Genomic DNA, 15,440 nt, shown 5'->3' on the forward strand with positions numbered 1-15,440 from the left:
GACACTCTGAGGACACTTACGGGGACAAAGTACTAACTAGGCATTCAACGGAGACACTCGCGGGGAGAAAGTATGAAATAGGCACACATGGGTGGGGGGGGGGGAAGTATTCACTTGACTGTTACCTCTGGCTAACTTACACATGATTGACAGAAGAGGCAGATTGCCATTTTGCTTTTAGATAATTTCAGAGAGCGCACAGGAGTGCACGAAATTCTAACTTTCTTAATATAGCAGCTAGAAGGTCGAAATTTGGTGTCTTTGAAAAGCAGACACCCTCAGACTCACGGTGACATTTCTGAGTAAATAGTTACAGCATTAACATGATTTTTAGCATCTGGTTTCCCAGATACAGAGAGAGAAGCCAGACGGTTATGAGCTAGGAGTCTCTCTCATTGGTCGAGGCACCATCGTCCTCAAAGATGCTGCCAACTGTAGGGAAATCTGGCTGCAGAATACTAATAATAATGATGATTAAGATTCGAAAGACCCTTTCCTTTATGGGAGAAAACAATTAATTATAGAAATTGAATAAACCAGAGAACCAATGCCTATGGATCTCCAATCTATATAAATAAAAATGAAAAGGTACATTTGTGCATAACCGCTAATCTCCGAAAGTTCTTCACCGATTGCTTTTAAAATTTTCACACAACGTTCCATTCGCATCTGAGCAGGTTTTTATATACATACTATATAGATGTCACGTCTTTGACAGTAAAAAAAAACCATGCTTTTTCTGAAAAAACTGGTGTTTTCAAGTGTTTTTCATGTGAGGGAAGTCTTCGAAAAATCTTTACCGATTGTTTTTTTTTTTACAGAACGTTGCAGTTGAATAGGCGCGTGTTTTTATATACATACTATATACATGCCTCACCTGTGACAGGATAAAACATGTTTTTTTTTAAATAGCGCCATCTGTTAAACGTAAGAGCAACACACGCTGTTATATCCGAAAGTTCTTCATCGATTGCTTTGAAATTTTGACACACCGTTCCATTCATACACACGTGTGTTTTTATATACCTACTATATAGATGTCACACTTGTGGCAGGTAAAAACATGCTTGTTTTGAAAAACAGTGCCATCTGTTGCACGTAATAGCAACACAAGCATATACTAAATATGTAACGGTTCTATTTCAAACTTTCCGATTGCAGTGATAAATTACATTTTCATAGATTTTGATTTATTTTCATTTTGATTTAATTAGTGTATGTGACATTCCATTGGAATTGAGCTGGGTTGTTTACCATACCATTCATTTTGTAAGAATAAGTATAGATTCCACACCTGTGACAGGTAAAAACATTTTTTTTAAGAAACAGTGCCATCTGTTGCAGTTAAGGGCAATACAAGCCATCTATTTAAATAAAAATGGAAATGTTCGTTTGTTCAAAATTGCTAATCTCAGAAAATTCTTTACCGATTGCTTTGAAATTTTAACACAACGTTCCATTTGCATCCGAGCGGATAAAAATCCTCTCGGATGCAATGAAACGAAAACGTTTTTCATTTTTTTTCAAAAATGTCATATTTTTTCCGTGACAAAAAAACATGCTTTCTTTGAAAAACTGTTTTTCATTATTTTTTCATGTGAGGGATAACTTGAAATCCTCTTTACCGATTGCTTTGAAATTTTGACACAACATTGAATTCAAATAAGCTTGCGTTTTTATATACCTACTATATAAATGCCTCACCTGTGACAGGTAAAAACATGGATTTTTTTTTAAATAGTGCCATCTGTTGGACGAAAGAGCAACACATGCCTAAATATCCGAGAGTTCTCCGCCGATTGCTTTGAAATGTTGACACAACACTCCATTCTTATACGCGCGTGTTTTTGTATACCTACTATATAGATGCCACACCTGTGACAGGTAAAAACATGTTTTTTTTATAACAGCACCCTCTGTTGCACATAACAACAACACACGCTATACTAGATATGTTACGATTACATTTCAATGTTTTCTATTGCATTGAAAAAATTGAATTTTCATAGATTTCGATTTATTTTGATTTTCTTTTAATTATTTTATGTTATATTGCGTTGGAACTGAGCTGTGTTGTTTACCATACCATTCATTTCGTAAGTATATGTATAGATGCCTCATATGTGACAGGTAAAGCCTTCGTTATTTAAAAAACAGCATCATCTGTTGCATTTAAGAGCAATACACACAACACTAAATATGTTATGATTCCATTTCAAAGATTCCAATTACATTGACAAATTGATTTTTCATTGATTTCGATTTATTTTCATTTTGATATAATTATTTTGTGTGACGTTGCGTTGGAATTGAGCTGTGTTGTTTACCATTCCGTTCATTTTGTAAGTATAGCTTATTTTTTTGTATTATGTCATTGTTTTTCATTTCGTTTTTAACGTTTTTTTTTATATTTCAGTGATGGGAAAATCAGATAATTTGATGTTCCTAATTTTCTGATTGGCACCATCAGATCCTTTGGAGGATGCATCAGCCGAGGGAGTGGGGAAGGGTGAGGAGGGTGAGATGACGAAAGTGGCGGATTTTGGGGAGGAATATGGGACAGGAGGGGTTAATGGATGGGAGGACGAGGAGACGGAGGAGTTTGGGATGGTGGGGACGAGGGGAATGGAGAATATTGAAGAGGACAGGGGGACAGGGGTGTGGGGGATGGTAGAGAGGACGAGAGGATTGAGGAGAGGGAAATGGTAGAAGAACAAGGGGACGGGGGAGTGGAAGATGGTGAGGAGGACGAGGGGATGGGTGGAGTGAGGAAGGGTTAGGAGGACGAGGGGATGGTGGAGTGGGGGATGGTGGGGAGAACAATGGACGGGGGAAGGGGGGGGATGTTTGGGGAGGACAAGAGGACGAAGGAGTGGGGAAAGGTTGGGAGGACGAGGAGACGGGGGAGGGGGGAATGGTGAGGATGACTGGGAGACAGGGAAAGGTTGCTGTGGCTCAGCAACGCATGTGCCACCAGCAATTCATGGTCGGGAACAGCAAGTGATAAATAAGTAGGATGCTCTGAGATGCTATATAATGCAATGTGATTAATCGTAAAAATGTTAGAGTAATGGACTGTAGAATAATAATGAAAATAATAGAGCCAAATCCCTCCATACACTTTGGGGTTTTTTTCTGAAATGCTACTAGGTAATGTACTACAAACTACAACAATATAAATATAAGTTATTAATTACAGCATATATGTGAAAAATGTATTAGTTTATGTCACGTAAAAATAATAATGCATATCAAAGATTAAATCAAGTATATGATTAATAAGCAAATAAATGAAAATTTATTGCCTCTCAATATAGAAAGGACACTATCTACAAATTAAGGCTGGTAAAATTCTCAGCTGTGTCAGAGGAATGAAGAATGCGTCCAATATCTACAACACGTTGGGACCCATAGTATTCAGGGACCAGGGATAGTATTCCTTGGGACATGTGATCATGGGGACAGTCACAAGCCTCCTCATTTGAATTACACCCCGCTGAAATAAATAACTTCCATAATTTCCACTCCTAACTAGTATTCACGCATTTAAACGCAATATCTGAAGTAATTGGAGGGGTGGAAGCAGCACTTATATGGGCGTTTTATATCGCCTACTGCATTACGGCATGGCACATGCATTAGTAAAATATTCCTGAGCTCAAAAGTAAAACTATGAGGTAAAATGCCTGCCGAAATTGGTGTCCGTATATTGAGTAAGCTGCGCCCTAAATCTGAAGCCCTGAGAAGAACGGATACCTGCAGAATTGGAAGATTTGGTCGCGCCGCTTCGGAACACCTTGCTGCCAATAGATAAAAAAAGGCGAGAGTCGCTTTCCTCCTCCTTCCCTCTCGGGTACACGCATTCGCAAAAGTAGGGGCCCCGAGCATAAATTATATTATTCATTTAATTCTAAGTAGGAAAGGAAGTGGCTATGACGAATATTTATGTCATAAATAGTATGTGATTTACGGTAATATATTTTCGGGTAGGGCAAGCCGGTTAATTCAGACCGCGCAAAATAAACGAGAAAGATTTAAATGAAGAATAATTTGTATTATAATATTACTCACTGGAACAGCTATCTAGCTGGATAAGTGATTTCCAGTAAACAGTAATATACTAAATGAAGTAAACTTATTAATAACTATTATCCTTAATAAAGGAAAGTAAGTAAATGGACTCGATTTTATTCACAGATATGTGGAAAATTATTGCCTCTGGCAAGCATTGTAGCACGAAGCCATAAATATTAGGAAAGATTTCGCAGAATTGCGTCTTAATAGGATATGAATTGATACTAGTAAACTACTGATTAATAGTGTTAGTAAATTATAATTATTAGCACAAAGATGATTTATCAGGGTGCTAAATGAGAAATAAGTGTTGGATTTTTCCAACATCATTGATTGGCCATCTCAAAAGACAAGGGGAACGCCGCAGCCACCTTCCCGCCTCAAGGACCTCATTCTGATGAGCAAACCTGGACTGAGTAGACGTGGTATCCTGATTTCGGCCAAAATTCAGTGTATTTTCCTTGGCTATCGTATAGTTCAGCAAGCTCAAAGTATATCTATTCCGTCTAAGCATTACCGTCCCAAAATCCGGTACTCGCTCGGCGCAAATAGATATTATTTACGAAGATACTAGGAAGCACGGAAGGAAGATACTCCATGCCGCACATGTTCCTCTGCAGGTGCATTAGAACTGTAGCAAAGTGATTCGTGATCATCGGCTTATATCAGAGCGATCCGTCACCATATCTCTTAGTAGACTGTGTACAGGGAATCTAGGGATACGGTTCCAAGTGTTTAAGTTAAAATTCTGAGTGAATTAATGTAAAATTGTGGACTGTGTGGACTATTAATTTCGTCCATCGTGCTGTCCACCCCGGGTGCTTATCACATGGTGTCCATCTCGTTCCATCAGTGTTCCACCAGTGTGCCTTCAGCAAAGCACGCTACTGAAATTCTCACCCCGTGTGCTCTCTAAACGCACCCCTGTCTCCACCAGTTATCTTGGGTGGCAAGCAATTCTCGCCCTTGTGGTCCAGTGGTTCGCTACCTCATCCGCCAGCGCCACCTCGACCCCACCTCACCGCACCTTCACCCGTGTAACCCCTGTGCACAAGGATCTACCACGGGCTGCCTGTGTGGTGTTCGATCTTCAATCAACAGCGGAATCATAATGAGTATGAATGTACTGTGGAAGGATACCGGTATTTTCAAAGTGAGTACTCAAGTATCAACTTTATGTATCATTCTTCTGGTGAGCATTATTTCTTTGGGCTGAGTAAATTCAGCCAGACGGTCTGTTGTTCTTCGTAGTCCCGTAGCTGGAAGAAGTTCCACAGCCGAAGAAAGCACGATAGGAGAGGGCAGCTACAGCTAATCTGTGTGATAACTGTAAACTGACCTGAGTGTGATTGTTATCTTACACTTGTTACACATTTAGTATTATGTGTTTTATATTATTTATATTATTATATTATAAGCTGAACGTGTTGTTGTCAATGCAGTCCTTTCTGACTGAGGCCACTTGTATTAGTGCCATCCCCCGTAGACTGTAATCTCACAATGACACTGGAACCAAGTACTAACTAGAAACTCACAGGAACAAAGTACCAACCAGGCACTCACAGGAACAAAGTACCAACCAGGAACTCACAGGAACAAAGTACCAACCAGGAACTCACAGGAACAAAGTACCAACCAGGCACTCACAGGAACAAAGTACCAACCAGGCACTCACAGGAACAAAGTACCAACCAGGAACTCACAGGAACAAAGTACCAACCAGGCACTCACAGGAACAAAGTACCAACCAGGAACTCACAGGAACAAAGTACCAACCAGGCACTCACAGGAACAAAGTACCAACCAGGAACTCACAGGAACAAAGTACCAACCAGGCACTCACAGGAACAAAGTACCAACCAGGCACTCACAGGAACAAAGTACCAACCAGGCACTCACAGGAACAAAGTACCAACCAGGCACTCACGGGGACAAAGTACCAACCAGGCACTCACGGGGCCAAAGTACCAACCAGGCACTCACAGGAACAAAGTACAAACCAGGCACTCACGGGGCCAAAGTACCAACCAGGCACTCACAGGAACAAAGTACAAACCAGGCACTCACGGGGACAAAGTACCAACCAAACACTCATGGGGGCAAAGAACTCACCAGGCACTCAATGGAGCAAAGTACCAAACCAGGCATTCATGCATACATAATACTAATCTGGCACTCATAGTGGCAAAGTTCAAACCTGGCGCTCATTGGGGTAATTTCTCAACAAGGCACTATCGGGAGGAAAGTATCGAGGTACTCACGGGAGGAAAGTATCAGGGTACTCACAGGAGGAAAGTATCGAGGTACTCACGGGGAGGAAAGTATCAAGGTACTCACGGGAGGAAAGTATCAGGGTACTCACAGGAGGAAAGTATCGAGGTACTCACGGGGAGGAAAGTATCAAGGTACTCACGGGAGGAAAGTATCAGGGTACTCACAGGAGGAAAGTATCGAGGTACTCACGGGAGGAAACTATCAAGGTACTCACGGGAGGAAAGTATCAAGGTCCTCATAGGAGGAAAGTATCGAGGTATTCACGGGAGGAAAGTATCAAGGTCCTCACAGGAGGAAAGTATCGAGGTACTCACGGGAGGAAAGTATCAAGGTCCTCACAGGAGGAAAGTATCAAGGTACTCACGGGAGGAAAGTATCAGGGTACTCACAGGAAGAAAGTATCGAGGTACTCACGGGAGGAAACTATCAAGGTACTCACGGGAGGAAAGTATCAAGGTACTCACGGGAGGAAAGTATCAGGGTACTCACAGGAGGAAAGTATCGAGGTACTCACGGGGAGGAAAGTATCAAGGTACTCACGGGAGGAAAATATCAGGGTACTCACAGGAAGAAAGTATCGAGGTACTCACGGGAGGAAACTATCAAGGTACTCACGGGAGGAAAGTATCAAGGTCCTCACAGGAGGAAAGTATCGAGGTACTCACGGGAGGAAAGTATCAAGGTCCTCACAGGAGGAAAGTATCGAGGTACTCACGGGAGGAAAGTATCAAGGTCCTCACAGGAGGAAAGTATCAAGGTACTCACGGGAGGAAAGTATCAGGGTACTCACAGGAAGAAAGTATCGAGGTACTCACGGGAGGAAAGTATCAAGGTCCTCACAGGAGGAAAGTATCAAGGTACTCACGGGAGGAAAGTATCAGGGTACTCACAGGAAGAAAGTATCGAGGTACTCACGGGAGGAAAGTATCAAGGTACTCACGGGAGGAAAGTATCAAGGTACTCACGGGAGGAAAGTATCAAGGTACTCACGGGAGGAAAGTATCAAGGTACTCACAGGAGGAAACTATCAAGATCTCTTGACAGTTGACGCTAAGCTAAGCTAAGTATCTTATGATGCACTTTAACAGATCAGTGATATATCAGTGATAATATGAACAGATGTTATATGAACCTGTAATTAATTATTGTCGGTTGAAAATACCACTATTACAGATTCAAACCCAATTGCATATATTGAAAGCAAATAGGAAATCTTACCAAAATCAAGTCCACGACGACGACGACATAGTAGTTGAAGACGTAGAACCATTCCTGTCTGACCTAGCACAATATGAAGAAGAAACTCAAGCCAGGTTGGAGCACTTGCGTAGAATAATTGATTCTGATGTACTACCAGTACATCAAATAAAGTAGAGAATATTATGGATGTTCTGGCTCTTTTTGAGAATAAATATCAAGCCAGATTAGATCCTTTAATCAACTAGGATAAAGCCTCACCCACTACAGCATCAATAATTGAAATAGTTGATTTGATGTACAGCCAGTACATCAAATAAATTAGATACTATTATGGATGATCTAACTCTTTTTGAGAATAAATATCAAGCCAGATTAGATCCTTTAATCAACTAGGATAAAGCCTCACCCACTACAGCATCAATAATTGAAATAGTTGATTTGATGTACAGCCAGTACATCAAATAAATTAGATACTATTATGGATGATCTAACTCTTTTTGAGAATAAATATCAAGCCAGATTAGATCCTTTAATCAACGAGGATAAAGCCTCACCCACTACAGCATCACCCAATATTATACCACCAGAAATTAAACAGTTCTCAGGCAATATATCCATAGTCTCTGTGGATTCTGAAAAACCAATACCGGAGGCTACTAAGCTAACATGCCTCCTAACTGAAATTAATGGTGAAGTTGAACCAGTAGTAGAAAATGTAAATGAAAATAGCGACAACACTAATTTCCCAGTCCAGCTTCCTAGGGATAATGCTGGCAATGAGAAAACTGTCATACAATTAGTACTGCAATTGCTGGACTTACCTCAACCTGATCAGACTACTGACTCATTACAATCCTTCAGCATGAAGTTCGAGTCACTACTAAGAACATTCAGTCTTAAGGTTGACATAACCACTAGTGAATGGATGACCAATGTAGTCTTTCAACGAAAATTGTCCAGCAATATACCAGATGAATTATACACACATCTACATAACACCTTCCTGACGGTACAGGACATCACTGAAGGTTTGCATTCCATCATAAACAAACGACGTGCGAATGAGTAAGTTAAAGCCTCTTGCGAGCCTTCGGAAATAGAAAATAATAGTCAATTAAAGGGTAAAAACAACTACCCCAAATAAACATCAGCCAAATACTTTCACACCAAGTTGGAGAAAATCAGGTAATGCAGCAGATTCCTCAAAGCCTACTGTTACTAGTTCCCCCAAACCGGTAACTTCCAAGCGTGCAGTAGGCTGGGGGACATGTATGTTCTGCAAAAAGAAACATTCAACATTCTGTTTTGCTAATTATCCGGACAGAGACACTCGTAGTAAGCGACTCCAGGAATTAGGGAGATGTTCAAGGTGTCTCAAGACACACAACATAGACTATTGTGAGACCCAATTCAACACCTGTCACAGGTGTAGAGGAGGTAAACACCATGCAGCACTGTGCAAACATACGAAATTAATGTATTCAAGACCCAAGGTGGAAGATAGCATTCCCACCACAGTACAGTTTTGCAAGGTGCGACAGAAAATCAGTGTCCAAGCGGCAGAGTCCAAAAGGAATGCGACTTTGCCTATTGCCCAAATTACCATCCAGAATAAGAGGGCCAAGGTCCATACCCGTGGGTTGTTTTACCAAGGGTTCCAGAGAACATATGTCACTAAAAGGTTGGCAGATGAACTACAATTAAGGCCTGTAGCCCAGACGACAATCAACATCTCAGGGTTTCTAACAGATACAGGACCTCAAGTCTACCAGTTGGTACAACCATCAGTACGTTTAGGCAGGTACGTTTGGCAGATAATATTAAGTCTGATCACCTCACCGACTTCGGTATCCTTGTAGGTACAGACTACTACCATCGATTCATTGGTAGCCCTACTAAATATCAGGGCATAACCATGCTAAATTCTGCAGGAGGCAAATTACTCTCTGACCCAGTATTAAGCCTGAGGAGACCTATACCTGCAGATAAACAATACCAGCAGAAATCTAAATTTGTCAGCTGATTATATTACTCCAGTAGCATTATACTAAGGAGATTACTGCTGACTATAACAACAGAGGTTGATATTAATATCATCACTTAAAGCTGAAGATGAGTTCATAAGGCCTCAGTGGCAAATCAGTGAACAGTAGCCTAAACAGCTACAAGTCACTGCGACCAATGTCACTGAACCCACTGCAGTCTCAGAACCATACTTGACTTTAATGATGGACTATTCAGTCCTCTGAATTAACTAAATTATACCCCAATAAATCTGACGACTGATTTTGATACATTTATTATTTAATCAAGATGAATTCCATGGGCCTCAGTGTTTATATATCAGTGACCTGAAACAAGCTTCAAGTTATATCTAATGTCACTGATCTCACTGCAGTCCTTGAATCATACTTGACTGTAGTACTTGATCACATTCAGTCTTCTGGGTTAAATAATATGTATTTAGGCTATAATTTTAGCTTTTCAAGAGTTAACAGGAAAATGAAATCCCATTAGACTTCTAACCCCTGCAACTCTAGTACGGGACATCCGTTCTGTATGAACAGACGCACAAATGTGTGACTACTAACATCAAATTAATCTAATAATCCGAAGGAGGAGTATCAGTGTTCGTCTGTTCAAAATAGGACTAAGACCCATGAGCAGCCCCCCGGGGAATTATGTCGGAAAACCCAACGCTATTTAATTATATTCAATACAGTAGGCAGATAACATTGCTGCTGTCGTTGTATACACAAGTTAACCCATAGAAAATGTAGCTTGTAGTGGAATTTTCCGTCAATAGAAAACGGGATATCACTGCCACATAGTACTATAAATTCACCAGCTATTCTGTTGGGAATTATTCTTAAATACAGTAGTCTTTGGACTTATTACATCATAAAAACGTCTTATTTGAATTAACTTAACTACTAGTATCACAATAGAGTAAATGTGACCCTTCTATCACTTATTGACATCTGAACAATGAGAGCCATGGCGTCAGTGGTGAGGAGGTCAGCCATGATTTAAGACCATAGTAGCAGGAGCAAATTCAGTTCCTATAGTTCTCTTGGACGAAATGATATGGAGATCAAATTAGAGCTCTATCATCATCAACACGCAGTCAACATAAACAAGGGAAGTGTCGTACCCAAACCCGTTTATCTAATCATTTCTGGTCAGTTAATGTTAAGTAGATATAGGACAACCCGGTTAGGACGCGAATGAGCCACTAAATGCAGGTAATTAGGCCTTGGTCCTTATCTAATAATATATAAATGTTTTCTCTGATACAGCTGTCATGTATTAGGATTCCAGCTTTACAGCTAGTGCCCTGTAACAGGAACAAGAAGATGAAGGAAGAATTAATCTTGGTACATCAGTTACTTGGGTGCTGGAAGCTAGCCTCTCACGAGGATAATTTGGTGTCTACATCCTAGTTATACCTGGTGGACTAAGCCTACCATACAATAAGAAAAGGCAACTCCAATTTTATTAACTAATATAAATAGTTTAATACAGTTTTTTGAGTGGCTGCATATATAAAAATTTAATATAAACCCCCTCCTAATGTGTAAGGATCGATTTGGTAGATTATTGCAGAAATACAGTCCGCTAAACATCATACAAATTGCTATCGAAATATATAAATTAACGTATATATAAATTCTATATAAATTCATATAAATTAAATAAATATAAATCTCACAGGTCGGTTTCCACACCAGATGCTGCTGCTGATGCTGTTAATGAAACATCCGGTGATGCTGCTGCTGTTGATGAAACAGTCGGTGACTCTCCTGCTGGTGATGAAACACCCGGTGATGCTGCTGGTGGTGATGAAACAGTCGGGGCTGCTGCTGGTGGTGATGAAACAGTCGGGGCTGCTGCTGGTGGTGATGAAACACCCGGTGCTGCTGCTGGTGGTGATGAAACAGTCGGGGCTGCTTCTGTTGGTAATGAAAATCCCGGTACTGCTTCTGCTGCTGGTTATGATGAAACAGTCTTACTGCAGTTGCTGTATATGAAAAAGTCGGTTCTGCTGCTGTTGACGACGAAACAGTCAGTACTGCTGCTGCTGTTGATGAAATAGTCGGTGCTCCTGCTGCTGGTGATGAAACTCCCGGTGCTGCTGCTACTGCTGCTGGTGATGAAACACCAGGTGCTACTGCTGCTGGTGATGAAACACCCTGTGCAGCTGCTGCTGGTGATGAAACAGTTGGTGCTGCTGCTGATGGGGAGGAAACAGTCGGTGCTGCTGCTGCTGGTGATAAAACATCCGGTGCTGCTGCTTATGGTGATGAAACACCCAGTGCTGCTGCTGGTGAGGAAACAGTCGGTGTTACTACTGCTGTTGATGAAACAACTTGTGCTGGTGGTGATAAAACACCCGGTGCAGTTGCTGCTGTTGCTGGTGAGGAAACAGTCGGTGCTCCTGCTGGTGATGATGAAACAGTCGGGGCTGCTGTTGTTGTTGATGAAACGCCCGGTGCAGCTGTTACTGTTGATGAAACATCATGTGCAGCTGGTGTTGGTGATGAAACTCAGGGCGCTTCTGCTGCTGGCGAGGAAACAGTCGGTGCTGCTGCTGGTAATGAAACACGTTGAGCTGCTGGTGCTTGCGATAATACACCCGGTGCTGCTGCTGATAGTGGTGAAACACCCGGTGCTGGTGCTGCTGGTGATGAAACACCCGGTGCTGCAGCTGGTAGTGGTTAAACACCCCGGTACTGCTGCTGCTTGGGATAATACACCCGGTGCTGCTGCTGCTTGGTGATGAAACACCTGGTGCTGCTGCTGCTTGGTGATGAAACACCCGGTGCTGCTGCTGCTTGGGATAATACACCCGGTGCTGCTGCTGCTTGGTGATGAAACACCCGGTGCTGCTGCTGCTTGGGATAATACACCCGGTGCTGCTGCTGCTTGGTGATGAAACACCCGGTGCTGCTGCTGGTAGTGGTGAAACACCCGGTACTGCTGCTGCTTGGGATAGTACACCCGGTGCTGCTGCTGCTTGGGATAGTACACCCGGTGCTTCGCCTGCTGGTGAAGAAACAGTCAGTGCTGCTGCTGCTGCTGCTGATGGTGGTGATGAAACAGTCGGTGCTGCTGCTACTGTTGATGAAATAACCGGTGCTGGTGGTGGTGGTGTTGAAACACCCAGTGCTGCTGCTGGTGGTGATGAAACAGTCAGTTCAACTGCTGTTATTAATGAAACAGTCGGTGCTGCTGCTTGTGGTGATGAAACAGTCGATTGCGCTGCTGGTGGTGATGAAACACTTGGTGCTGCTGCTGCTGCTGCTGTTGGTGATGAAACTCCCAGTGGTGCTGCTGATACTGGTGATGAAACGTCCGGTGCAGCTGCTGCTGTTGATGAAACAGTCGGTGTTGCTGCTGCTGTTGATGAAACAGTCGGTGTTGCTGCTGCTGGTGGTGATGAAACAGTCGGTGTTGCTGGTGGTGGTGATGAAACAGTCGGTGCTGCTGCTGCTGGTGATGAAACAGTCGGTGCTGCGCCTGCTGGTGATGAAACAGTCGGTGCTGATGCTGTTGGTGATAAAACACCCGGTGCTGCTGCTTATGGTGATGAAACACCCAGTGCTACTGCTGCTGGTGATGAAACAGTCTGTGTTGCTGCTGCTGTTGATGAAGCAACCGATGCTGCTGCTGGTGATGATGAAACACCTGGTGCAGTTGCTGGTGGTGGTAACACCCAGTGCAGCTGCTGTTGGTGATTAAACACACGGTGCTGCTGCTGCTGCTGGTGAGGAAACAGTCGGTGCTGCTGCTGGTCATGATGAAACAGTAAGTGCTGCTTTTAGAATCAAATAGGGACTCTACATCCAACGAGGCTCTTATCCTTGTGGTCTGCGCACCCCGCAGTAGGTCAACAAATTCCTTGGGAGACTTCAGGCTGAAAGCACAAGGTATGTAAGGAGTCAGCAACCCGTTGAGTCGTTTAGCCAGTCTGTATGTGGGTGTGGGTTCGGCTGTTGATTTCCCGAAGTGGGTTTCAAGGTTTGTGAGTCTTGACATTTCTCTTTCCTTTTCTTTCTCTCTTCTCTCTTTTTTTCTGTTCATTGTTTTCTCTTACGTTCCCTTACTACCCTCTTCTTATTCCTATTACTATCTCCTTCTCGTTCGGTGGTTATAATAGGAGCTGCCTCGTATGGGCCAATAGGCCCTCTGCAGTTCTTATACCTACTACTACACCTTACCTTGCTTCTCACCTCTCTCGTGCCTATTTATTGCCTGCATCTATTTCCTCATCTCTCGAACATTTAATCATGGGGGAGACATCTCCCGTCACGCAGGATGCAGTCGCACCTCCACAGATCTTCCGTATCAGCTCTTGATACTGGTAATGGCTCAAAAGAGCCACCACCCACGGGCTATTTATGCCCGTGCCACCTTTTGGGTGGCTTAATCTTCATCAATCAATCAATTCCTCATCACAATCGACTTGAGAATGGTCCAGGACGGACCGAAACGTCGTCGTCCCTTCTCCTTCTAGTGTGTGGTCTGGTCAACATACTTTAGCCACGTTATTGTGACTCATCGCCTGCATATGGATACCACACGTAAGCGTCCTACTCTGTTTAATTTCTTCGATGCTCTACCTTCCTTTAATTAAACAGCCTTTTCGCGCCTCTGAATCTTCCCTTCTTGCCGCCAAGCGTCGAAAGAACCAGCTCAGGTTTCTTAGAGACTATCTTGCTGAGCAAGTTTCTCCCTCCTTCTTTATTTCACTTTCTCCGGTTCAACACTTCGGGATCTCCTTTCCCTGAACATGCCCGCCTTCTTCTTCAAGAACTTATTCATGCCACCTCCTTTCAAGTTGATGAGGCTTTTCTAGCTGTTCGTCAACATCAACGCTTTCTATCCTCTTCTCTTCCCAGTGATCTATGCAATATCATTTTTCCAATTGCATTTGACACTACTCACGTCTCCTCTTCCCGCCACTCATCCACACTACACAACAAACTTCAACGCTTGATCTCCAGCAGTCCTTGGGCTAAATACTCTCTCTCTGACTGTGTTACCAATCTTTCATCCTACCCTCTTTCTAAGCACCAGCAAGAACTTCTTGGCCTTGGTCTTTCTTTTGCTACTTCCCCTGGCCCACGCTGTGGCATTGACCTCATTAGTTCCTTTGACAGGTTTGTCAATTCTAACTCTAGTACTCTTTCGGACTTGTCTGCCTTTAGAGGGGCCCAAATCCCCGTTCTTGACAGCTTGTTTTCTAAAAATCACTACCATCCTCGTCGCTTCCAACTTGCCCTTGACTCCCTGAAATCTAACAACTCTATTCTTATCCTTCCTTCCGACAAAGGCAATTCTGTGGTTGTCCTTGACCGTCAGGACTACCTCCGAAAAGCAGATGTTTTGCTCTCTGACTCACGCACTTATGCTCCTTTGACTTCTAACTCTTTGGATCACCTCAAAACTTCCTTTAACCGCAAACTAAGACAGCTTTCTAATCTTTGTCCTCCTGACTTTGATCTCATTAAACGTCTCCGTGTCATCTGCCCTTCTCTTCCTTATTTCTATGGTCTTCCTAAGACTCATAAACCTGGTGTTCCTCTTCGTCCTATCATTTCTTCACGGGGCTCTGTCAGCTATCCTCTTGCCTCCTGGCTCGCTAAAACCCTGACACCTTACCTTGGCACTTTTTCCCCTGCCCACCTTCGTCACTCTCAGGACTTCATAGAAAGACTGCGCATGCAACCCTCTTGTAAGATGCTTAGTCTTGATGTCGACTCTCTGTTCACTAATGTTCCGCTCGATGACGTTCTCTCTTTCCTTAGACAGAAGGCGTCTGAGGGCCTTCTTCCTCTCCCGCTTCCTACTGACGTTTTTCACGAACTCATTAGACTCTGTGTGCACTC

General features: G+C 42.9%; 2 protein-coding genes across 2 annotated transcripts; both read left to right on the forward strand.

Moving 5' to 3' along the window:
- Positions 1 to 8,026: 8,026 nt before the first annotated feature.
- On the forward strand, positions 8,027 to 12,159 carry LOC138357834 (uncharacterized). The gene is made up of 3 exons (XM_069315010.1): positions 8,027 to 8,415; positions 11,263 to 11,507; positions 11,567 to 12,159. Exons 1-3 carry the CDS (start codon positions 8,027 to 8,029, stop codon positions 12,157 to 12,159), a joined length of 1,227 nt encoding a protein of 408 aa, XP_069171111.1.
- A 260-nt stretch (positions 12,160 to 12,419) lies between these two features.
- Positions 12,420 to 13,286, forward strand: LOC138357835 (mucin-22-like). The gene has a single exon (XM_069315011.1). It carries the CDS (start codon positions 12,420 to 12,422, stop codon positions 13,284 to 13,286), a length of 867 nt encoding a protein of 288 aa, XP_069171112.1.
- The last annotated feature ends 2,154 nt before the right edge of the window (positions 13,287 to 15,440 follow it).

Source organism: Procambarus clarkii, chromosome 80, assembly GCF_040958095.1.
Source record: "Procambarus clarkii isolate CNS0578487 chromosome 80, FALCON_Pclarkii_2.0, whole genome shotgun sequence".
Taxonomy (NCBI): Eukaryota; Metazoa; Arthropoda; class Malacostraca; order Decapoda; family Cambaridae; genus Procambarus; species Procambarus clarkii.